At 38.1% G+C, this 26,882-nt stretch overlaps 1 protein-coding gene across 1 annotated transcript in view; it reads right to left on the reverse strand.

Moving 5' to 3' along the window:
• Nucleotides 1-26,882, reverse strand: part of REEP3 (receptor accessory protein 3) — a 103,581-nt gene that overhangs the window by 45,034 nt on the left and 31,665 nt on the right. Inside the window, 1 exon segment of the mRNA NM_001261663.1 lies at nucleotides 13,588-13,660. Within this exon segment, the coding sequence (NP_001248592.1) occupies nucleotides 13,588-13,660 (73 nt within the window).

Consider the following 26,882-nt stretch of genomic DNA (forward strand, 5'->3'; position numbering starts at 1 on the left):
CCTGATTGCGTAGCCTCTTAGGTTTAAGAATTACTGTGAGAATTTCTTTTTCTATGTGTATGTTTTCCAAAGCATTTTCATTGGAAGCTAAAAGAGGACAGGCAGCTGTGAGTTGGCTAGCTACATCCTAGTGTGAACACTGTGGAAATGCTTTCAATTTACTTCAGAAGGGTCAAGGGTTCCTTGAATTCACATTCTAAAATTTTGGATGAAACCCTGTTAGGCATTTATTTTAAATCCTCCTATTACATAATCTTATTCAAATGTAATACTTACTTTCCTAAAGTTAGATCTGTTGTAATAATCCCAAGGTGATCATAAAGAAATTGTTTTTAGAAAACACAATGAAGGGCCTGGTGTGGTGGCTCAGGCCTGTAATCCCAGCACTTTGGGAGGCTGAGGTGGGCAGATCACTTGAGGTGAGGAGTTTGAGATCAGCCTTGCCAACATGGTGAAACCCCATCTCTACTAAGAATATAAAATTGGCTGGGTGCGGTAGCTCAGCCTGTAATCCCAGCACTTTGGGAGGCCGAGGTGGGTGGATCACCTGAGGTCAGACGTTCAAGACCAGCCTGGCCAACATGGTGAAACTTCGTCTCTACTAAAAATACAAAAATTAGCTGGGTGTGGTGGCAGGCACCTGTAATCCCAGCTACTCGGGAGGCTGAGGCAGGAGAATCGCTTGAACCCAGGAATTGGAGGGTGCGGTGAGCTGAGATCACACCACTGCACTCTAGCCTGGGCGACAGAGTGAGACTCCATCTCACGGAAAAAAAAAAAAAAAAAAAAAAAAAAGAAAAGAATATAAAATTATCCAGGCATGGTGGCGGGTGCCTGTAAACCTAGCTACTCGGGAGGCTGAGGCAGGATAACTGCTTGAACCAGGGAGACGGAGGTTGCAGAGAGCTGAGATGTGCCACTGCACTCTAGCCTGAGTGACAGAGCGAGACTCCATCTCCCAAAAAAAAAAAAAAAAAAAAAAACCACATAATGAAGAATATAAAACACTTGATGATTATAACAGTACCAGTTATTTTACCAGTGAAGTGATAATGCTGTATATATTATATATAAATTAGTAAACATATGAAAAATTAGGTTTATAAATAAATAATAACCTAATTTAAGTAAGCACACATGAATTCAGTGTATGTCAGCTAAAATTAAATGTTAAAGTTATTTTCAAGCATTGAAAAAACAATAGTATATATTACTTTATTTTTATTTTTATGTTTCGAGATAGGGTCTTGCTCTCTTGCCCGTGGTGGAGTGCAGTGGCATGATCTTGGGCTCACTGCAGCCTTGAACCGCTACACTTGAGTGATCCTCCCACATCAACCTCTCGAGTGGCTGGGACTACAGGCATGTACCATCACACCTGGCTAATTTTTGTATCCTTTTGGTAGAGACGGGGTTTCACCATGTTTTCCTAGGTGGTCTCAAACTCCTGGACTCAAGCAATTGATCCACCCACCTCGGCCTCCCAAAGTGCTGAGATATAGGTGTGAGCTACCATACCTGGCCATATATTACTTTAAATCTATTTTCTAAGTGAACACATTTAAAAACCAATGTTAATGGTATAATAAGTCTTACTTAATATCATAGAGTAACTTGGCTAGGCACAGTGGCCCAAGCCTGTAATCCCAGCACTTCGGGAGGCCGAGGCAGGTGGATCATGAGGTCAGGGGTTTGAGACCAGCCTTGCCAATATGGTGAAACCCTGTCTCTACAAAAAATATAAAAATTAGCTGGGCGTGGTGGCAGGTGCCTGTAATCCCAGCTACTCGGGAGGCTGAGGCCGGAGAATCACTTGAACCTGGGAGGTGGAGGTTGCAGTGAGCTGAGATTGTGCCACTGCACTCCAGCCTGGGTGACAGAGCAAGACTCTGTCTCTAAATAAATAAATAAATAAATATCGTAGAGTAAGTCAACTGCAAGTATCCCACTCACAAAGTCAATTTGGAAATTTGGGTAAAGATGGTAAACTGAATATACATATTCAGTTTCACTCCCTCTACAAATATTAAAACAACAGTAAAGTGATTTTTAAAGACGGCATAAGCTCAGAAGAATATAGAAGAGAACATAAGAATTTTGGAGCCATGAAGGAAATGGATAAGTAGTAACTGAGTTAGGAGACCTGAGAAAACTGAGCAGCAAGCTGGCAGGGGGAAAAACTGAGAAGCAACCTAACTCTACACTACAGAGCTTGCCAAAAAAAATGGTGGCAAAATTCCTGGTCAAAAGGGGTACAGAGGCTGGGTGCAGTGGTTCATGCCTAATAATCCTGGCAATTTCTGAGGCCCAGGTGGATGGATAGCTTGGACCCAGGAGCTCAAGAACAGCTTGGACAACAAAGCAAGATCTCATCTTTACTTAAAAGAAAAAAAAAGGTAAAAAAACCAAAAGAAAAATAGCCAGATACGGTGCCATGTGCCTGTAGTTGCAGCTACGGGGGAAGCCAAGGAGGGAGGATCGCATGAGCCCAGGAGTTGGAGCTTGTAGTGAGCTACGATGGCACCACTGCACTCCATCCTGGGCAACAGAGTAAGACCCTGTCTAACAAAACGAAAAGGACGGGGGTACTAAAGGTAGGAAGGATGGCTGTACATCTGCTCAAGGAGAAGGGAGACCCCAAGATACCTTCTCACTCCAGAAGCCTGTCAATGTCCCTTCTTCCCCAGGGAAACCCTTATGTTTATTCTCTGGAAAGGGTGAATCAGGGGGTTTATGGATTTGCAAATCTCCAGCACAACTGAGAGTGGGGCTAACAGGGATCTAGTAAAAGTTTATAAACTGAATGTTGAGCACCCCCAAGTCTTATTCTCCCAGTAGGACACTGGTAACCAAGTACCTTTCATAATGGAAGAGTCTTCTCTGAAGAATCTGACTGGCACAAGAGAAAATACCTAAAGATATAGACATTGATAACTTTCCAAGAAATGGTTGTTATGGGTTGAATGGTGTTCCCAAAACAGATGTGTTAAGGTCCACTCTAGACTGAATTAGGTCTTCCCAAAATTCATAGGTTGAAGTCCTAACTTCAAATGTGTCTATATTTGGAGTTAGGGCCTTTATGGTGGTAATTAAGGTTAAATGAGGTCACACTGTGAAGCTCTACTGTAGGGCTAGTGTCCTTACATGAAAAGGAAAAAGAGGAATATTTCTCGCCATGTGCACACATCAGAAAGACCATGTGATGACATATGGGAGGGTGGCTGCCTTACAAGCCAGGAAAAGAGCCCTCACAGGAAACCAACCCTGGCAGCAACTTGATGTTGGCCTTCCAGTCTCCAGAACTGTGAGAAAATAATTCCTGTTGTTCCAGTCAATCAGTCCATGGTTTTTGTTATGGTAACACAAGCTGACTAACACACAGTCCTAAACCCCAATCCCTCAGAATGTGACCTTATTTGGAAATAGGGTCATTGAAGATGTAGTTAAATGAAGTTATGTGACTGGTGTCTTTTTAAGATGAAGAGACAAAACAGACACACAGAGACATGAGGGGCGAGTCCTATGTGACGATGGAGGTAGACTGTGGAGGTAGACTGAAGTGCTGGCAACAATCAGCAGCTAGGAATTCACAAGGAATGATTCTCCTCAACAGGTTTCTGAGGGAGTGTGGCCCTGTCAATATCTTATGAAATTAATGACTTCGAGCCTCCAGAAATTGTGAGACAATACATTTCTGTTGTTTTAATCCACACTGCTTGTGGTACGTCCTTATGGCAGCCATAGGAACATATACGATGGTCTAGTCAGATCACTCTACAGTGAAGATCACATTCAACAAGCCCTTTCATGGGCACAGAGCTCCAGGCAGATTTTCATTATTATCCTAAAAACTGAGCAGAGAACCAGAGATCATCCAACATTTGAGGAAATTATACATGAAAAACAGAGGCTGAAACAAACGTAAAACAAATTCAAAGGAAAGACGATGTAGAAAGCAGAAAATGTCCGGCTGGGTGCAGTGGCTCAAGCCTGTAATTCCAGCACTTTGGGAGGCCGAGACAGGCGGATTACCTGAGGTCAGTAGTTAAAGACCAGCCTGACCAACATGGAGAAACCCCATCTCTACTGAAAATACAAAATTAGCTGGGTGTGGTGGCACATCCCTGTAATCCCAGTTACTTGGGAGGCTGAAACAGGAGAATAGCTTGAACCCTGGAGGCAGAGGTGGCGGTGAGCCAAGACTGCACTATTGCACTCCAGCCTGGGCAACAAGAGCAAAACTCCGCCTCAATAAATAAATAAATAAATAAATAAATAAGAACATGTCAGTCATATTCTCAGGAATTAAGCACATAGGTGCAGAAATTAAAAGATCAATTGAAGAGTTAGAAGGTAAAACTGAGAAACTCAATCAGAAAGTAGAACAAAAAGAGACAGGAAAGAGAAGGGAAAAGATTAAAAAAAAATTGGAGAATCAGTCCAAGTGCCTTATAAATGAATAAAAGGAATTCCAGACAGAACAACAGTGAAAATGGAGTACAGAACAGTATTAAAGAGATAATTTTAACCAAATTTCTCAGAGCTGAAGCAAAAAGGATTCCCAGATTAAAAGGGACTACTGAGGATTTAGCAAAATTGATTATAACGGATTCATGCACCAAAGCATATCATCATGAAATTTTAAAACAACAGGAAAATAGAAAATATCCCACAAGCTTCCTGAATGGGGAGAAAAACAGGTAAGAATCATAATGGCTTCAGCCTTCTCAACAGCAATACCAGAAGTTAAAGACAATGAAGAAATGCTCCCAAAATTCTGAAAGAAAATGATTTCCAACCTAGCATCTCAAGCAATTGACCTCTTGGGGGCCAGGTGCGGTGGCTAACGCCTGTAATCCCAGCACTGTGGGAGGCTGAGGCGGGCAGATCACGAGGTCAGGAGTTCAAGACCAGACTAGCCAATATGGTGAAACCTCATCTCTACTAAAAATACAAAATTAGCCACGCATGGTGGCACATGCCTGTAATCTCAGCTACTTGGGAGGCTGAGGCAGAAGAATTGCTTGAATCCGGGAGGCAGAGGTTCCAGTGAGCCAAGTCACCCACTGCACTCTAGCCTGGGCGACAGAGCGAGGCTGTCTCAGAAAAAAAAAAAAAAGAAATTGACTCTCATTATAGACTTCTCAGGAAGGATGCATTTTATCAAAATGAAGAAATTAAGTAATTAAGAAATCAGAGAATCCAAAACAAGAACCAATCTGGAATGTCTAATGGAGGGGAATGCACTGAGAAGAAATGCACAGAACTCTAGGAAAGTGTGGGTCTGGATACACAGTAAGAACAGAGAATACTACACAAATGAAACAAGATAGCGAATAACACCAGAGTAAAGAATGGTAATGGCAGGACACTGTAGAGATCAGCTGTGAATAGTGTTTACATAATGAAAATGATAGTATGACAGGTACTATTATGTTTAAGGTACTGATATAAATGCTTTATGTGCATTCATATAATATAATGAAATAATATATTCATTATTTACTACTACTTACTGATTAGAAAATTGAGGCACAGAAAGGTCAAATAACTTGTCCAAAGGCACAGCTAGTAATGGGTAGGGCTAGGATGAAACCTAGGGAGCCTGTTTCCAGACATTGTGCACTTTAGCTCTATATTCGATTGCTTCTAATTTTGTCTAAATAATATAAATATTGAATATTGAGCTAACCAAATTATACTGCAATGATTCTGGGAAGCTATAAGAACAGAGAAATATGCATGTGTATAGTGGCATTGGGTAACTGCTAAATCATCTTTCATAGAAGGAAGTTAACTCATGACGTCCATCTGAAAAATTAAGAAACAGCAGAGTAAGCATGTTATTTGGAATATGGCAATAAATGCTAAAAGATTCAGATAAAAGAATTTGAAGTAATTGCCTCTAGAGAGTTAGACATAGGGACGGGAGCCTGGGGAACTATTGTTTTCCATAATAAGTCTTGTAACTAATTGACTTTTTACATTATAAGTAAATACTGCTTTGATAAAAATAAAAACTAAATTAGAATAGAAAATACACAGACAAGCAAGCAGCCTGACAAAACGAATTTTCAGTAAAAATCCCATCATAATTAGTAGACTAATCTCTAAACTTTCTAAATTATTAAAACCCTTAAATGAAATGAATACTTTTTATCAAAAATATCAAAAGATACCTAGGAAACACTTCTTGAGAACAAATAAAAGTTCTTTAGTATGTTTTTCCCCTTCTATTTCTACTCTAAAGTTAGTAGACAACATCAGATTTCATTATCAATAAGATCTGCAGAACTGGCATATTTGTTCTATATTTGTGGTAAATTTGTTCATTTTCATATCACCTAAATTGTCGAAATTAGGTCACTTTCAAAAACCAAGTCAGCAGACTTTTAGAGGGCCATTTCTAGGCCTTTTAAAGAGTAATCTCCCAGTTTTTCCTGTTCTTTGTTCTTGCTCACAGTAAATCTCAGAACCAAATGTCTGATTTTGATTTGTAAGTGCTGTTAGCCAATCTTTTCATTGCTGCTTTCTCCAGCATTCTTAGAATAAGAACACTGGTTTCCTAGAAAAGCTACAGCAATTACACATGACTTGGAAGTAAACACTCTATTTTCAAGTCATGAGATGGAATGAGCCTGAAAAAATTTGCAAAACCATACTAATTCTTCAGTAAGTTTACATTTCAATTACTGCAAGACTGAAAGTCTTTAAGTAGGCCATATCAGCCACACTATGCAGGAAATTATATCCTAGGAAAGCTCTGTTTTAAAAATAGGCAAAGGAAGAAAGGAAGGTTGCCAAAATACACAGTACTTTCCATTTGTTTTGATTTGAACACAGCATCTGTTTTATCAGGTGCAATCTACCATTTGCAGGCTTAAGGGGAATGGTAGTAGTTAGGGTGGGAAGAAGTAAATTAACTGAAAATGTTTGCTTTCTGAAAATAATTTTGAAGTAGAGAGCAGTGGAATTTAGGTCATAACCAAATACCACAAAGAAACTAGGTTTTGGGATAAATGTTAAGACTGGATTGTATTCTCCCTAACCCAGCAGAATCAAAGCTGGTAAACTACATCAATCCACTTAAGAAATGTACATGCTATTAAGCACAATATTTGATGTCTACTTAAAAGTCAACTTTTCTCATTTATTTATTCAAGAAATATTGAGTACCTATTATCAGCAGGTACTGTTCTAAGTACAGGCATATAGCAATTAATAAAACAACAAAACACTTCCCCATGGAGTTCATTCTGGTGGGAACACAAACATATACAAATAAAGAATATAACATCTGATACTATAAGGTGCTATTAAAAACATAACAGGGCAATTTAAGAAGGTTAATTTTACTAAGAAAATACCATGTATAAAACAAAGCAAATTTAGATAGGATTACTGTATAGGAAAACTTTATGAGGACAGAGTTCTGATAAAACTGTTAAGAGTCAGTTTAACAATGAGAACACATGGACACAGGGAGGGGAACATTACATACCAGGGCCTGTGGGAGGGTCGGGGGCAAGGAGAGGGAGAGCATTAGGACAAATACCTAATGCATGCAGGGCTTAAAACCTAGGTGACGGGTTGATGGGTGCAAACCACCATGGCACATGTATACCTATGTAACAAACCTGCACGTTCTGCACATGTATCCCAGAACTTAAAATATAATTTAAAAAAAAAAGTCAATTTAAATCAGATGGCTAAGTTTAGGACTTAGCCTTGCACTGGCTAAGCAAATAATGTTCAAAATTTTTGTCAGAGTAAAACTAGATTGGAAATACTTAGAAGACTGTCAAGATTTAAGGGATTTTCTTTATTTTGTTTTTCAAAGGAGGAACTTTACAGAATTTTCAAAAACTTGTATTTCATTTTGAACCTCTTTGTTCACACGTGATTTCAACGCTGGTGGGTCCTGCCCTGGTAAGCTGCCTGATTGTCCTTCTTGGAAAATATCTACATGGCTGTGGCCCATGAACGTCCAGCTTTGAATTAATCAGGTGCACATTCACTGGCTGGTTGTGAAGGTTGTTTCAACTTTTACATGAAGCTAGAATCTTCACCTGTGTTTCCAAAGGTAGCATGGTAGAATAGAATGAATAAAATACTAGAAACAGAAGATCTCTGATCTGGTACCAATTCTGTCTTTATAATCCATGTGACTCCAGGTAAATTCACTTCTCTAAGCCTGTAATACTGGAATATTTTCTATGCCAACTTCATAGGACTGCAGTAATAATCAGTGAGATATTATTGGAGTAGGCAGAAAAATGCCCTCTCTCCCCTAAAGATGTCTGTGTCTTAATCTCCGGAAACTGTAAATATGTTAGGTTACACTGTAAAGGAGAAATAAGGTTGCAGATGAAATTAGGGTTGCTTATCAGCTGACCTTGAAATGGGAAGTTTATCCTGGATTAATCAGGTGGGCCCAATGTAATCACAAAAGTCCTCATAAGTGGAAAAGAAGGCAGAAGAGAGAACCAGAGAGAGAGCATCATGAAAAGGTCTCAGTCCAACATTGCTGGGTTTGAGGATGGAAGAATAAGGCCGTAAGCCAAGGGATGTGGGCAGCCTGCAGAAACTGGAGGAGACAGGGAAACAGACTTTCCTCTAAACCCTCCAGAAGGTGCGAGGCTGTGAACTCATTTTAGGTTTCTGACCTCTAGGACTGTAAGAGAATAAATTTATGTTGTTCTAAGCCAGTAAGAGTGTGATAATTTGTTTCAAAAAATTATCTTATCCAGGGTAGCAAATGAAAACAATAGACAAAAGTACTTTGAAACTGGTAGGAAATCATATAAATGGAAAATATTATTATTCCAAGGTGACATCTCAACTTAGTCTCTCTAGCAGCCTCCCCGGGATCCCACCACCCCACCCGAGGGTCTCACTCTGTCTGTCATCCAGGCTGGAGTGCAGTGGTGCAATCAGGACTCACTGCAGCCTGGACCTCCCAGGCTCAGGTGATCCTCCCACCTCAGCCTCCTGAGTGGCTGGAACTACAGGCACACACCACCACCATGCCCTGCTAATTTTTGTGTTTTTTGTAGATATGGGGTTTCACCATGTTGCCCAGGTTGGTCTCAAACTCCTGGGCTCAAGAGATCTGCCTGCTTCAGCCTCCCAAAGGGCTGGGATTACAGGTGTAAGCCACTGCACGAGGCCTCTCTAGCAGCCTTGATAGCAGGCAGTATGGTTGCTGGGAGGTCTTTCCCTGTCAAAGGCAGATGCCCTGTCCTTGTTTCAGTGCCTGACCATTTATTTTGCTTTTAGTTCTCATTTTATTTGTGAAGTAGAGTTGATTACCATGTAATTATCAAACCAGTTCTAGCCACCTGCCTTTCACCTTCCCTAGTTTCTCCTCAATTACTCATTATTCTGGTCTTCTCAAACGGATGGTTAAGAAAACCTTTTTTCAGGGTACTAGGCTTAATACCTGGGTGATGAAAGAGTCTGTACCACACACCCCCATTACACAAATTTACCTATATAACAACCTGCCCAAACCCTAAACTTACAATCAAAGTTACATAAAAACAAATGCTTTTCAGAATCATAGTATTACTGCAAAATTATGTACAGATAATTCCAGCTTTATTAATGAGAATTCTCTAAAAACAACTGTGCAAAGCTGTATGCTCACTATGTAACTAAATATATACATATACATATATCTCAATACATATTATGTTTATAGTTTTCTCATCAGTTTGAATGCAATGGATTCTCTTCCATGGCTTAAATTATCTTCACACTTGATCTTAGCCAAAGTGCCAAGAAGCAATTAAATTATCTTTATGAAGTTGAATAAAAATTTCAGGGTTAGACCATCCTTACTAATCCCCAATTTACAAAATAATCTAGTAATGAAAATCTGAGTGTTGTATCAAGGGTAATAAGACACACAAATTCTTGTTTTTAAGTCTTTTTTTTGTTGTTGTTTTTAAGTCTTTAAAAATTAACATTCACAAAGTTGAACTGATGCACAACATTTATAAATGGATTAATCTTTCTGATTTTTATTTTATTATTATTGTATTTTTTTTTTTGACACAGGGTTTCATTCTGTTGTCCAGGTTGGAGTGCAGTGGCGGGATCATGGCTCACTGCAGTCTCCATTCCTGGGCTCAGGTGATTCTCCCACTTCAGCCTCTCCAGTAGCTGGGACTACAGGCATGCGCCACCATACCCAGCTAATTTTTATATTTTTTGTAGAGACAGGGTTTCACCATGTTGGTCAGGCTGGTCTCAAACTCCTGGTCTCCAGTGATCCACCCGCCTTGGCCTCCCAAAGCGTTAGGATTACAGTTGTGAGCCACTGCACATGGCCAAACCTATTTTTTATTACAGTTTATTTACTATTTTTATATTTCTTATTGCTATCCCTTTACCTTTGACTTTTAGGGATGGTATTTCTGTGCTTACTGATAATATCCTCAAGTTATTAGAGCTTCGCATCTAAACATTTTAAATTTGTGCTTAGCTTTTTTCCTAAAAGAAAAAAAAAAAAGCAGATTTGGGAGAAAAGATGGGAGAATACCGTAAGCACAAATATATATACAATGCACACACACACAGCAGCACACCAAATTATTATATATCCTGGGCTTCTGGAATGCTTTCTAGGTGAAGTGGGCCCAATGTTGAGAGACATAATAATCTGTACTTCAACTGTACATTGAATTAGATTAAAAAAAAAATCTAATTTAGTAACAATATAAAAAAGATTCCAAATAGGGAGATAGTTCCCATTTATTAAGCACTGGCCAGAAGTAGATTCTTCAACTCATATTTTCATGGTGTTTGGAAATTATGGCCAACTCTTACTTTTATCTTCCAAAAGATAATTCCAATTAAAATATCACACAGTAGGGCAGTGTTGTCTATGGGATTTTACAAGGCTGTAAAAGCACTACTATGTTACTGTAAGTATATTAATAATAAAATAATGAAAACAATAGGCAAAAGTACATTATTTGACAGTAATTTCATGTCACTGAAGATAGTAAAAAAAAATTTGGGAGTTGGGCACCGTGGCTCATGCCTGTAATCCCAGCACTTTGAGAGGCTGAAGTAGGTGGATAACCTGGGGCCAGGAGTCCAAGACCAACCTGGGCAACATAGTTAAGACCCCGTCTCTATGAAAAATAATAAAAAAAAATTAGCTAGGCATGGTGTACAGGGCTGCAGTCCCAGCTACTCAGGAGGCTGAAGTGGGAGGATCGCTTGAGCCCATGAGGTCCAGGCTACAGTGAACTATGATGGTGCCACTGCATTCCAGCTTGGGTGATAACAGCAAGACCCTGTCTCAAAAAAAAAAAAAAAAAAAAAAAAAAAAAAAAAAAAATTCTGGGTTGTATTTCAGGGTTAGGGGCTTTTCTCATTTCTTTATTTCTAGTGATTAGTATTTCATTTTATAAAAGTATTAGTTGGCCGGGCATGGTGGCTCACGCCTGTAATCCCAGCACTTTGGGAGGCCGAGGCGGGTGGATCCAGACGAGGTCAGGAGATCCAGACCATCCTGGCTAACACAGTGAAACCCCATCTTTACTAAAAATACAAAAAAATTAGCCGGGCGTGGTGGCGGGTGCCTGCAGTCCCACCTACTCAGGAGGCTGAGGCAAGAGAATGGCGTGAACTCGGGAGGCGGAGCTTCCAGTGAGCCAAGATCGCGCCACTGCACTCCAGCCTGGGTGACAGAGCGAGACTCCGTCTCAAAAAAAAAAAAAAAAAAAAAAATTATTAGTCTATGACTTATTGGAAAAACAAAAGTGGTCTTGTACCACAGGCAGCTTGAGAAGCACTGTTAACAGACGTGCTGGCATCTAGAAACTAATGTGTGCCAGCACTGTAAAACAACATGCAAAGTATTTACTCCAACTTATATTAAAATATGAACCTTCAAGCCATGTATAAAATGAACTTAAATTACCAGGACTTAATATGGTTCCATCTCTTAAGATTAATTTCACCAATCCTAGGTCCAAAAGATACATATAATAAAAGGATAGAAAAATTTCAGAGCCCAACTACGTAACTTATTTACCTCTGCCAGATATATTCCACCATTTTGACTTGTATTAATATATACTTCACTTTAGAAGTTAGTTTTATATACAAGAGAAAAAAATAACTGTAAAAGTTTAATAAAATGAGTTAGTTATAAAAGTTTCAGAGTCTATCCCTTCCTCCCACCCCCAAAAACCCTGAAAATATAAAGAATCATGGTCTAATCCCTGATCATTTGACCAACTGGATGACAAGACTATCATCCAAGATTCCTTACAAAGAACCACAGCTATACATCCCAAAGAATCAAACGCAGGTGCTCAAACAAATCCTTGTATGTGAATGCTTGTAGCAATACTATTCATAATAGCCAAAAGACAGAACAATTCATATGTCTGTCAACAGATGAATGGATAAGCAAAATGTCGTATATCCATATAGTAGAATGTTACTCAGCCATAAAAAGGAATGTAAAACATTCGAAATAAAATACATACTAAGATATGTATGAACCTTAAAAACACGCTGAGTGAAAGAAGACAGACACAAAAGGTCACATATTATATGATTCTATTTGTATGAAATATCCAGGATATGTAAACACATACAGACAGCAGATTGGTGGTTGTCAGTGACTTGGGCACAGGGTTTTATTTGGAGTGATGAAAATATTTTGGAACTAGAGTTGTATTATATTGTATTATATATACGTGTAATATTGTGAATGCATCAAATGCCTCTGAAATGGTTAATTTTATGTTATGTGAATGTCACCTCAATTTTAAAGAAAGAGTCATAGTTATTGATGTGCTGTTATCTCAGTATTGACTGCTTATCCTGTTGATTACCACCACCAATACAATATGCTTTTGCTATTCTCTAAAAATTCACTCCATCACACATACCAAACTATATCAGGATTTATAGGTGGGGAAGGCCATTTACTATTACATAGTATGAATAAAATGGGAAATGAGGAGAACTTCAGAAATGATAAAAAATAAATATTAGTGACAGAAAAAGAAAATTAGGGAATAGGGAAGAGGAAACTAAAAACAAAGAAATACTGAGGACTCATCGCAAATCAGAACGAAACCATTACAAATGAAGTCTGACTCCAGAAGGAAAAAAGATGGCAGTTGTCAATGGTGATGGAGTATCTGTATATTTATATAGATTAGAAAGTGATGAAATACCTAAAAAAGAAGAAAAAGGCTTTGGGGCCAGAGAGATATTCTCAATGTACCTATAAATTTATAAGGCAAAAAGTCCCACAACTCTCCTCCCCAAGTCAAACAAACAAAAGTTCTCCAACCCCTTATTACACGGGAATTTATAGACTAAATCAAGACCTATTCAGTTACTCATCTTGGGAACCATATACTTATTTTTATTGAAACTCCACTTTGGGGTTATCTTCAAAGATTTTTAAAAAGATTAGTTTTGTTACTTCACATTCATAACACCTTTTAACCCAAAACGTTACTCCAGCCGTTTCTCTTAATAGCAGTTTTTCAGTGTGTATCATTAAAATATTAAACTCAGATTAATCACTCATAAAACTATACTTACATATTCCTTCACGTTTTTTGTTTTCACAGCTTTGTATGAATAATATGCAGGATAAAGCATTCCAAACACCAGCCTAAAAGTAAAAAAAAATGAGAATACTGTTCAAACACAACAATGCCCTGCAGAAAGGCTGATCCATTTTACATTCCTATACGTTGCCGATCATCAGCACCATCGTTAGGGAAAAAAACAAAACAAAACAACAACAACAGAAAAAACTTTTGAGAGCTAAATAGGAGAAAAACAATAACTTTATAGTTATTTTAATGTGCATTTCTCTTTTTTTTTTTTTTTTTCTGAGACAGGGTCTCCTGTCGCCCAGACTGGAGTGCAGTGGTGTGGTATCAGCTCACTGCAGCCTCCGTCTCCCAGGTTCAAGCGATTCTCATGCCTCAGCCTCCCGAGTAGCTGGGATTACAGGCGTGTGCTACCATGTCTGGCTAATTTTTGTATTTTCAGTAGAGACAGGGTTTTGCCATGTTGCCCAGGCTGTCTCAAACTCCTGAGCTCAAGCAATCTGCCTGCCTCCGCCTCCCAAAGTGCTGGGATTATAGGCACAAGCCACAGCACCCGGCCTAATGTGTGTTTCTGAATACCAGTACATTTGAAATTTTTCAAGTGCTTACTGGCCTTTTGATGAGTATATGATAACTTTTTGTCTATTTGTTTTCTGTTGTTTTAAATGGCCATTTTTGGAGAATATTTTACAGAAAAGTTGGAAAGACAGTACAGATAGTTCCCATATACTCCATATCCAGTTTCCCCTATTATTAACATCTTATATTGGCATGGTACACTCATTGCAATTAATGTACCAGTGCTGACTTTTGTTTATGAATTAAACTTTATTTAGGTTTCCTTAGTTTTTACCTAGTCTCCTTTCTCTGTTCTAGGATAGCACATTACACTCAGCTGCTCTCTTAGCTTTTTTGGCTGTAAATTTCTCAGACTTTGTTTTTTTTCACCTTGACAGTTTTCAGGCATGCTGGTCAAGTATGTTGTAGGATGCTTCTCTATTCATTCTAATCATGATTAGAGTGAGATATGGGTTTTTGGGAGGAAAACCACAGAGGTCAAATGCAATTCTTATCACATTATATCAAGGACACAGTCTATCAACCTGACTTATCAGTGCTGTTAGTCTTGACCACCACACTGAAGTAGGGCTTTGTCAGATTTTGCTGCTACTCTTTTTTGTTCACTTTTTAGTACTGTATTATTTGGAAAGAAGTCACCATGCACAGCCCATGCTTGAGTGGGGAGTTATTCTGTACACCTTGAGAGTGGAGTGTCTACATAAATTCCAGATAATTTAGTTGGAATTCTGCATGGGAGACTTGTGTATTCTTCCCCAGTATCAGTATGGATTAATGGATATTTATTTTATACACTGGGTTATAATCTAGTGTTACTTTATTTTGTTGCTCAAAGTTTTGGCCATTGGGAGATATTTCAGTTAGCTCCTGTGTCCCTTTGACATATCTCCATTGTTGTGAGGGTTTTTGAGTACTTTGTTACTTTTTGGTACTAAGTGATGCTCCAGGCTCATCTTGTATACAGTAGTCCCCTGTTATCTGCAATTTTGCTTTCTGCAGTCTCAGTTACCTGCCGTCAACTTCAGTTTGAAAATATTAACTGGAAAATTTTGGAAATAACTCATAGGTTTTAAATTGCATGCTATTCAGAGTACCATAATGAATTCATGCGTGATCTTGCTCTATTCTGCCGAGAATGCAAATCATCCCTTTGTTCAGTGTATTCATGCTGTATACATTACCTTCCCTGTAGTCGCTTATTCTTAGTAGCTGTTTTGGTTATCAGATAAAAAAAATACGGTATACATAGGCTTTGGTGCTATCCATGGTTTCAGGCATCTACCAGGAATCTTGGAACATATTCCCCTCTGATAAAGGGGAATGCCTGCCCCATTCCTGGAATCAGCCATTTCTACAAGGAGCCCCAGTTCCTTTTATTGGAGAACAGTATTTGAAACCAAGATCTGGGAGTTAAGTGTGCTCATTGCTACTGGAATGTTGTTGATTCTAGGTCCTTGTCTATTTTACATGTTAATCAATATTTTTGTAGGTTATTATCTTTTGATTTAATTTACGAATTTTGCAGAAATGCATGCATATTGTATTAGTGTGCTAGGGCTACCCTGACAAAATACCACAGACTGGGTGGCTTCAACAACAAAAATTTGCTTTCTCACAGTCCTGGAGGCTACAAGCCCAAGACCAAAATGTTGGCAGATTTGGTTTCTTCTGAGGCCTCTTTCCTTGGCTTGTAGCCTTCTAGCTGTGTCCTCACATAATGGCCCCTCAGTTTGTGTGTGTGGCCTAATCTCTTCTTAGAAGGAAGCCAATCATACTGGATTAAGGCCTTTCCTAAAGACCATACCTGATCTTAATCACACCTTTAAAGAACTTAACTCCAAATGTCACCACATTCTGATGCACAGGGGTTAGGACTTCAATATATGAATTTTGGGGAGACAGAATTCAGCCCATAACACATATATATTTGTGAACCTTTAAAGTAAGTGTTTGCATTTACGTAAGTCTTCCTTACACTGCAGCAAATATTTACATCTCTCCATATTTTTAGTTCATTTATAGTTAGTTTGTTTACCGACTGATTGACTGATTGGTGCAGAGGGTAGTACATGCCTGGTAGCTTCCTTATCCATCGGTTTGGGGCTTATGTCAACAAGTCACAGGAAGAATACCAAGTCTTCTCTTGCTTGGGATTTTATACTTACCAACTAGAGGCCACATCATTAACAATCTCTGCCTTAAGGCCGAGAGCAGTGGCTCATGCCTGTAATCCTAGCACCTTGGGAGGCCGAGGGGGACGGACTACCTGAAGTCAGGAGTTCGAGACCAGCTTGGCCAACATGGGGAAACCCTGTCTCCACTAAAATACAAAAATTAGTGGGTATGGTGATGTGTGCCTGTAATCCCAGCTACCCGGGAGGCTGAGGCAGGAGAATCGCTGGAACCTGGGAGGCGGAGGCTGCAGTGAGCTAAGATCGTGCCTGGGCGACAGAGTAAGACTCCATCTCTAAAAAAAAAAAAAAAAAAAAATCTCTGCCTTATTTAACAGTATTACCTGTGAAAGCGACTTCACTAAAGTGCCAACCCCCAGACTCTGGATACAGGATTTTTAGCTGTGCCACAAAGCTTGGGGCTTTTCAGTTTAACTTAGCATCCCCACTACCCCTCCATTGCACAGGAGCTTTTCAGTTTAGAGACATCTAAGAAAACAACTAACTAGGTGTAAACAAGAACAAAATTCCCAGTCTGCTGTGTGTTCATCCACACTGCTTACACTAGATATAAACCCAAAGTTATGTTTTACATATTCAAGCTAATTATTTTAATTCACTTTATATTTCCCTTTAGAACTTGGATACAATCAAAGTATTATCTTCTGTATTCCCATACAATCTAGTACCATCAGATTTACATTCAATGTGGGATTCTTCACTTCTATCACTGAATGGGGCTTTGATACCTCCTTCCCCCAGTACAACATTCTTCCCAGTCTGTAACCTACTCCTGGTGGTTCTCCCTTGGTGAGAGTACATGCATCCATTCTCTTGTTTTATTTTCAAACTCGTGGCCAATAATACATTTGGGCTCATGCCATCTCATCGGACTTACTGAATAGTTTCCCAACACATTCCTCTATGTCCATTGTCAGATCAGTCTTTCTAATATACCTGCAGCACTGCCTCACTTAAAGACTTCACTAGCGGGCCTCCTCACCCCTTGCTGGCCAGCCCGTCTGGGGGCGGCATCAGAACATAATTTGAAAAGCACTGCCTTATATAAACCATCTGTTTCAACATGGTTTCCTCAATATGCCTCTTTATTTCTACTTCAATCTTGGAGCGTCTGCTTCATGCCTGGATTGCCTCCCTCCCTATCTTTCTTCCTCTTCTTTCTTCCCATTCTTTATTTCCTTCCTTAATTAAAACACATATTTTTCTTCAAGATCTACCCTTCCTCCATAAACTTCTAAATTACCGCTATTTTGCATGTTAGAAGAATTTGTCAGGAATTTGTCAGGACTAGTCATTTTCCATTTAATATATTCATTTTAGATTGCTTGACATATTTCTTAAATGTATGTAACTGGCTTCCAAAGCAGATCATTTTCTCTCACATAGGAAGGATTTGGTGCTAGTTGATACTGTACATATATGTGCTTTGCCTTTATTTTTTAACTTCTGTATTAAAGAGAGTAAGTCAAACAAATAAACAGAATACCCTTAACACCTCTTTCTTGTAAGAGTAGAAAGTAGAAAACAATAATGCATTTCATTTGGAACATGGTTAAGATTGAATGTCTTAGTGACCAGTGGGACAATTTTTAAGGACTGCTACTATTAATATTTTATTACTGCTCCAACTGAATATTACAGAGAATTTATTATTAATAACTGTAATATTTTCTAGGGTTTTGGGGGGCTTGTTTTCTTTAACACTGGGGTCTACTGTAGATGTCTGCAGCCTGGGAGGTTGGGCATAAAGCCAAAGCATGAGCACAGTGTGTAAAATCAAATAAAGTATATTTTACAAGGCCACCTACAAGATAAATGGAGGGCTTATAAAGGGAATATTTGCTACAAGTAAAATTCACTTCTATTGAATATTGCTTCAGTTATAGAGACAGGAAGAAATAGTTACTCCTTTCCTCTTTGCCTCATTCCTATCTAAAGAGGGGGAATTTTGTCAAAATAAGATTCTGTTCACCCCACTAATGTAAAGTTGACTTTTGAAATGTACGAATGCTGACTATGTTGAAAAACCTGCACTATTTTAAAAGATGAAAAATAAAACCACTTACGGGAATGCAGTAGTGGGAGATGGTCCTCATATCATTTTCAGATACGGAAAATACTTAAAACAGCTATTTTCTAGACAGATATTCAGACATAATTCATCCTTAACCAAACAAGTCTGATATATATCTCCCAAATGCTTTAAGAAACCATTAAAAAGTATAAATAATGGTTTAATAACAAAACTGGTCAAGAGTTAATTTACATCTAAACAGGTTACAAAGCACTAATATCAAGGATTTAATCTGTTTTTAATCTATTCTTCTTGTCATTCTTTTAAAAAAGTATTATGAAAAACAAAAATATATAGAAATAGAATAATATGAATATAATAAATCTCCATATGCCTATTACCTAGTTTTAAGAATTATTAACAGTGAGCCCCTCTTTTCCAGATTTTTTCTATATTTTTAAGAATCATTACTTGTAAACATAATTAACATATTTTAAAAACAATATTTTATAACATCATTAGAAGATAATTTAAAACATAATTAATACCTTAGAGCATATAGAGATTTTTATCCTGCTGTTTCACGCAATGCTACATTATCAGCATAACTGATTTCACAGATGCAAAGACTGAGGCTTAAAAAGGTAAGAAACTAACCCAAGGTCATACAATTTGTAAGTCTGTCAGCTGCATTCAAAGCCAGGCACTCTCACCCCAGAATCCACACTTCAAATCTCTACTTCCTAATGATATTTTCCTAGAAGTGAAATAACTGGGTCAAAGGTCTGAAATTTTGAAGGTCCTCTGCCAATGTGCTCTTTAGAAGGGTAACACCTATACATATTCTTACCAAGAATGTATGAAAATATCAATTTAAGGACTATTTAAAAAAATAAGATAAGAAAAAAGTCAACAGATGAATTAAGTAAAAGAGTAGCGAACAGACATTCTTTTCAAAAGATGAATTGTATTTCTAAGGTAATAAGGTATGGATTAGAACAATTATGCAGTGTATAAATCACTACTAAAATGGAAAAAAATCCATAAATACCATAGTTAGTAGTGTTAATAATTAATTTCTGAACTAGCTAAATTTTCCCCTGAAATTTTCTTTAGATTATAAATTCCCTCTCTAATATGATAAAAGAATTTAAATTGTACCTTGTTAAAAATAAATATAACAAATAATTTATTGCTGATAATCTACATATTACTAAATGTAATATGACCACACTTACATAGGAATTACTTGGCCAAATTCTCCTTATTTCATGGCTTTCAGAATCATGCTTCCAAACAACAAAAAAATGTAATTACAGTGTTCTATTAGATGAAAGGACAACAAACAACTCAATGAGACTAGAGATAAACTAAAATAGGATAGCTAATATTAAACAAAATAAACTAGAGGATCAAAAATGGGAATGATGGAAGACACGTCCCAAGCTCAATAGAATGAATTAGTCGCAATTCACACACACACACACACACACACACACACACACACACACACACACACACACACACTAAATACACTCTCAAAAATCAATACAAAATACAGCACTCCAGCCTCTTTTTAAAAACTATTTTTTATTTTTTATTTTTGAGACAGTCTTGCTCTGTCGCCTAGGCTGGAGTGTAGTGGCATGATCTTGGCTTATTGCAACCTCTGCCTCCTGGGTTCAAGCGCCACCATGCCTGGCTAATTTTTGTATTTTTTTTTTTGGCGGGGGGGTCTTGCCATCTTGGCCAGGCTGGTCTTGAACTCCTGGCCTCAAGCGATCTGCCTGCCTCAGCCTCCCAAAGTGCTGGGATTGCAGGTGTGAACCACTGTGCCTGGCCTCCAGCCTCTTATTGAAGAGTATAAACTCCGTTAGTAATCCAGTTTATACTAGAGATGCCATCTAAGACCAATAAAATTTACATAAGATGTGAAGTAAGGATGGCAAAGATGCAGAGGTAACTGTGCTACTCCCCATTCTTGTGATCAAGTCAGAGATTGCTAGGCATTCCCTACGTTTGTTTCTGCTGACCCTGGTCTCAGAATCCTTGTCAACACAGCACCATAACCTCACGCTAACCAAGAACAGGAGCTAGGTAAACCTATCTGTCATCTTTTGCCAACATTGTTCTAAATCTTTATTCCTTTAGGTGATGTTATTCTAACTTGATTACTAGGTTATAATCCTGAACTATTACACCTGTCCCCTTTGGCGGGAAAGTCATACTACATTCTTGATTTTTTGGAAGTATATTATAATAATCTGCTCTATAAAATCCATAAGAAGTAAGAGAAATACAGCACTATTTTATTAGTCAGTATTCCTATATATGAAATTTCATGTGAGAGATTTACTCTGAAATTCAGTACAATGCAATGCTTAGCTTTCTTTGAGAAACTGATGTCTTCCTTCCATCTGAAAAGAATTACACTATTTCTTGTTTCCCTCCACGGGTTGCCAGGAAACTCAGAATCAAATCTGTTGTTCTACTATACCAACACTTGCGGTCCTCAGAATTGGCATATTTATATTTGTAATTCAGAGATTTTTATTTTCTTTGATTGCTATTTTCTAGTCTCAATTCTCTTATTTTTCTTTATAATTTAAAATATCAATTTGGTTAAAAAATTCTCAAATCATTTGAAAGAACATAACAGAGCATAAATAGTTAAAATGTAGTAGTCAGTGCAATTAAGCACAAAATGCAGCTCTAAGGTGTCAGGCAAACCAAGAAAAGGTCCCCAACCCTGTAACACATCAAAATCACCTGGATAGCTGCTTCTTTGTTGTTCATAAATTTAACATAGGTAATTAATTTAAACAATAGAATAAGGAAGAAAACGCTAAGCAAAAGCCCCCCATTTTGAAACAGTGGCATTTCCCAAAGATAAGCATGGAAACAGTTTATTTGGTATCCTAACAATAAGTCATACATATAAAATTTATTAAAGACAAAGGTAAATAGTGAAAAATTCATTATTTTCTAATTGTATTTATTCCTAATTATTTTACTCCTAATTATTTATTTATTCCTAATAATTTTACTATGCTCTTCAAGTTATGTACATCTATCTGTATGGCGGAAATACTAGAAATACTAAGTGTGCTGTGTGCATTTCTTTCCAGCTCCACATTTAGTGAGGTCACACTGGGAGTCTGAACTAGGCTATTGTAGGGAGTATTTTACATCATAGAAATTAGCAAATGGTATGAATCAGTCCTCTTTCCCTCAGTTGTCAAGCATTACCAGCACACCACTGCCTACATGGGTTTTGGCCAAGGGAAACTATAGTATGTTTTTATTGGGAGGACAATGGAACACTATACATAGGGAGAATTCACAGAATTTAGTGAAATCAAAAAGGCAGCCCATTATAACAACCAAGTTTTCTGGCTTGACCCTGGGATCAAAAACAAGCAAACAGAAAACAAAACAAAACAAAACCCCCACCAATTTTAAAAATGGTTTCATGTAAAATTAAGAAAGAGGGCAAATTTTTCTGTCATTTATAGTAGTTCACTCCAATTCTCTTTGAGTATTAGTTCTCTAATATTAATACAGACTGTAGTGAATTTAAAACACAGAATCATAGGCCAGGCATGGTGGCTCACGCCTGTAATCCCAGCACTTTGGGAGGCCAAGATGGGCAGATCCCTTGAGGTCAGGAGTTCGAGACCAGCCTGACCAACATGGTGAAACCCTGTCTCTACTAAAAATATAAAAAAATTAGTCAGGCATGGTGGCCCGCGCCCGTAATCCCAACTACTTGGGAGGGTGAGGCAGGAGAATCACCTAAACCTGGGAAGCAGAGGTTGCAGTGAGCTCTGTTGCAGTGGGCGACAGAGCGAGACTCTGTCTCAAATAAATAAATAAAAAATAAAATAAAATCAGAATCTTAATCTCAATGAGGAATCCCAGAAATAGTCTATAAACAATGGTTTTCTGAGTTTTTTGCAAGGTAATATTTTTCCCCCAGGGGAAATGTTTCTTAGGAACTTCATAAATAAAGAGATAAATGCAATTAACAGGTTCCTAAGACAACTTAATTTCATTGACTGTAGAGTCCTCTGACGAATTCTAAACCCTTGAGAATTATTTGAAAAGCACCCCTTACAAATGGTTCAATAGTTCCCAAACCTGTCTATGTATAAGAATCAACTGGGAAGGAGGATTTTTGGCAGTAGGGCTCAAGGATCTGAATTTCTAAATTCTGCATCTTCAACAAACCAATGTGTGACAATATTACGCTTATTTTGATGTTGGATTAAAACTGATTATGATTAAGCAAAATGTTGTCAGTATAGTATGCTGGTTTCAGTCTAACTGGATTTTTTAAAGTAATGTGAAAGTGATTATAGGTTATCTTGAGTTTTGCCACACTCTATCCTTCACTTAGATGCAAAAATAAATGTAAGACATCATGATAAAAGAGAGAGTTACAAAGAGTAAACTAAAATGACAACAACTTAATACATCTTTCAAAATAATAAATTTGTTCCTGCTTAAGACCAAATGATCACAAGTAGTGCAAAGTCTACTAATAACCAAGGTACCTGTGTATATTCTCCCTGTGATAAACTTCATACTTGAGTTATTCTGCCACTGCAGCCATCAGGAAGCAAAAGTTCATGCATGATCACTACCAAAATAATATGTAACTTTGGTCTTACAGAAATTTTAAGAAAAAGAAATTTGTTGCTAAAAATCCCTGCTAGCAGAGAATTCCCATTTAGCAAAACAATGGCTAAGTGACTAAACCTTAAAGAAAAATATGAAAATTACATACAAGGAGAAAGAGTCAAACTCATGGGGAAAACAACAACAACAACAACCCCAAATTCTGAATTCTATAACCAAAGGTTCACGTTTAAAACCACGAAGGAGAGAAAAAGACAGTGGAAATTCCTTTGAAAGACTTTGTTTTTCATAATAGTCATCAAAAGCTATGAAGCTTGGAATTTTCATGTTACAGCTAAACTTAGCTAAATTGGAGCTACACTTCTAATTTTACTCCAGAGCCTATAATTTCTACTCGAAAAGGAAAGGTAAAGATGAAACTAGAGGGGAAAATAAATCAAGCTACAGCAACTCAGACTTGAACTTCCTCATCTCCTCACTCTCTCCCCACTAGCCACACCCCACTACAACCACAAGGGTCTACGATGTGGTAGACCCCAACAAAAAAATGTTTAGAAGAATGCTGAACTTGGAACACAGTACACTGTAGAACCAAGGGCTATAAACCCTTGAAGCACTCCAGTAACTCAGCATCCTGTGGGTAGAGTACCACAGAATGGCTCATACGGCTGAAAGAAGACAATGGTCCCTACAATCTACAGCACTCCACAGTTTTCCAGCTGCAATTTTTCCATCCTGATTGTCATTACACACAGAAAATTCATAGGCGAGGTAGGTGTTATTGTTCTAGTTCTACAGATGATGATAAAAGGCTCAGAGAGATTAATGATCTTATGAATTAAGTACCCAGCAAGTGTTAAAGCCAAAACATAGAGCTTCTAATTTGAAGACCTGTGCTCTTTCCTCTATACCAAAAAACTCTCCTCCAAACAAAACTTGTATTGCAAACAATGTATAGCTCATAGCAGATCCCCAATATTAACAGTTCAATGATGTCAATATTCCAAAGTTCTCTAAGCAATTGTAATTCCACAGGCATAATACTGTCATATATAAAAAAGATATGAGACCCATTTGCTGATTGTATACTAAATCTACATAAAGGAATATCCATGTCTTTAATCAACAACCACCATACCCTTTAATTCCTATCAAATGATTACTCATCATCTGACCAACTCCTGATTCCTGAGTAACTCTTGACTCAGAGGAATTGTTTATGTAGCCCCTTCAGCACAGGATGTGTAAAACCCGAACTTACCATTAGCCCCACTGACTTAACGTGAAAGTTCAATTGCAATCTAAGGTTTTTTGTTTGTTTTTTTTTTTTTTGAGACGGAGTCTTGCTCTGTCGCCCAGGCTGGAGTGCAGTGGCGCGATCTCGGCTCACTGCAAGCTCCACTTCCCAGGTTCATGCCATTCTCCTGCCTCAGTCTCCCGAGTAGCTGGGACTACAGTCACCCGCCATCACGCCTGGCTAATTTTTTTTGTATTTTTAGTAGAGACGGGGTTTCACTGTGTTAGCCAGGATGGTCTCGATCTCCTGACCTCGTGATCTGCCCACCTTGGCCTCCCAAAGTGCTGGGATTACAAATAGGCATAAGCCACCGCGCCCGGCCAATCTAAAGTTTTTAAAGAAAGCTTCTGGTGAAGAAAAAACATGTACGAACAATTGTGAAAACGTTGCAAAAAAAATTTCCTCTCTTGAAATACACTCCTCTCTACAAATTAAAGGAAGATGAGTAAGGAAAGCCATAAACACAAATTCTACCCTATTCTGTGCAACTCTTTCAGTATCACATGACCACAAAGTGAACTTCTCTAAACTGAACTCAGGTATAAAATTCTGGCCAAGCCTTCCCACAGAACATTCATACCTAACGTACAGTCTAAACTACAGTCACCTCCAGGCACTTCACCAATGAGCACGAAAATGCTTCACTAGGTGAATTTAATATTTCACTTTCAAACAATCTTTTAACTCTCCATTAAACAGTAACAGGTATCACTGATGGCATACTACATGTCAAGGTGCTGTGTTTTTCTATCACTAGGGACACATCAGTGAACTTGCTATCGCTTTTTAATTAAAATTAAATTTGTGATGATTTGGAAAGCAAAACATTCTATTTTCAAATTTCTTAAACCACTTCCTTCATTCCATTTATTCAAATCACTCTAATACCTCCAGGATCTCCAACACAGTAATTTTTTCCCATGCCACTCCCTGTGGCTAGAACAATCTTGCTCTTCATGTTGTGAGCTCTCCCTCCTCTCACAGCCATACTGCCTATTTACTGTTTTTCATTAACGAGGGTTTAAAAAAAGGTTTGGTCTTCTTATTTTGTAAAGTAAGTGAACAGTAACAGAAATTTTATTACAGAAGTAACAACCAGAACATAAAAATTAAGCCATTCTAAAAGCATTTATGAGTATTCTCCATGTTCTCTTGAGATAGTCAACTGACAGAGAGAATGTCTAAGTACTTTCTTACTACAAGAAAATCAGAGAGGTGGGAACTTTATTTCTATCTAGGACAACCTGATAAAAAAGAAACAAACATGTGCCACAAGAACTACACTACCATCTAATTTAATTCTGACATCACTAATTACAGCACAAAACCAGCAGGCTGGCTGCTTGGCACTAGCAAGCCCCCTGCATCTAATGAAACGTCACTCAAGGGCAGTCTGGGATGATCCTACTTGAGAAATGGTATAATCTCCACCAATCCTAACTTTACTACTTTTTTCCTCCCTAAAGAAACATATACAAGTGATTACATGAAGGGCAGTCTGGTATATCAACTGAAAAGAAGGGGTGTTAAAATTCCTCATCATGAGGGCACTGTTCTGCTAGGGAGATAAAAGAGAAATGACAGTAAGATGCAATGCTATTTGATTGGATTCTGCATTAAAAACAATAAGCACGTAGCTACACAAGGCACTACCTAGGCAACCTGGGTATTCTGGATATGAACTACTTTAGTAGGTATTAATAGTTTATCAACGTTTTTTCTCTCTCTTTCTCTCTCTCTCTTAGATGGGAGTCTCGCTCTGTGGCCCAGGCTGGAGTGCAGTGCCGCAATCTCGGCTCACTGCAAGCTCCGCCTCTTGGGTTCACGCCATTCTCCTGCCTCAGCCTCCCGAGTAGCTGGGACCACGGCCGCGCGCCACCACGCCCAGCTAATTTTTGTGTGTGTTTTTTTGTATTTTTAGTAAACACGGAGTTTCACCGTGTTAGTCAGAATGGTCTCGATCTCCTGACCTCGTGATCCGCCCGCCTCGGCTTCCCAAAGTGCTGGGATTACAGGCATGAGCCACCGTGTCCCGCTCCAATGTTATATTTCTTAAGTGGTATTTGTCTTGTGACTATATAAAATAATGCCTTATTTAGGAGATATAATAAGACAGAAATGCCATAATGTTGGCCACTTACTCCTTTAAAATAAAATTTTAATTTTAGAACAGTTCTGCAGAAACATTGTGAAGATAGTACAGATCCCATAAACTCCACACCCAATTTCTCTTATTCTTAAAATTTTACTCTGGTATGATACATTTGCCACAATTAAAAAACTAATAATAATATATCATTATTAATTGAAGTCCATACTTTATTCAAATTTGCCTGGTTTTTCCTAAGGTCTTGTTTCTTTTCCAGGATCCCATCTGGGATCCCATCCATTTACCATATTATGTTTACTCATCATGTTTCCCCAGGCTCCTCACAAAGTTTCTCAAGCCTGACTTTTGATAACCATGATAGTTTTGAGGAGTGCTACTTAAGTATTTTTTAGAATGTCCCTCAATTAGGGACATTTGTCTGAAATTTTTCTTAAGATTAGACTCA

Source organism: Macaca mulatta, chromosome 9 (genome assembly GCF_049350105.2).
Source record: "Macaca mulatta isolate MMU2019108-1 chromosome 9, T2T-MMU8v2.0, whole genome shotgun sequence".
NCBI lineage: Eukaryota > Metazoa > Chordata > Mammalia > Primates > Cercopithecidae > Macaca > Macaca mulatta.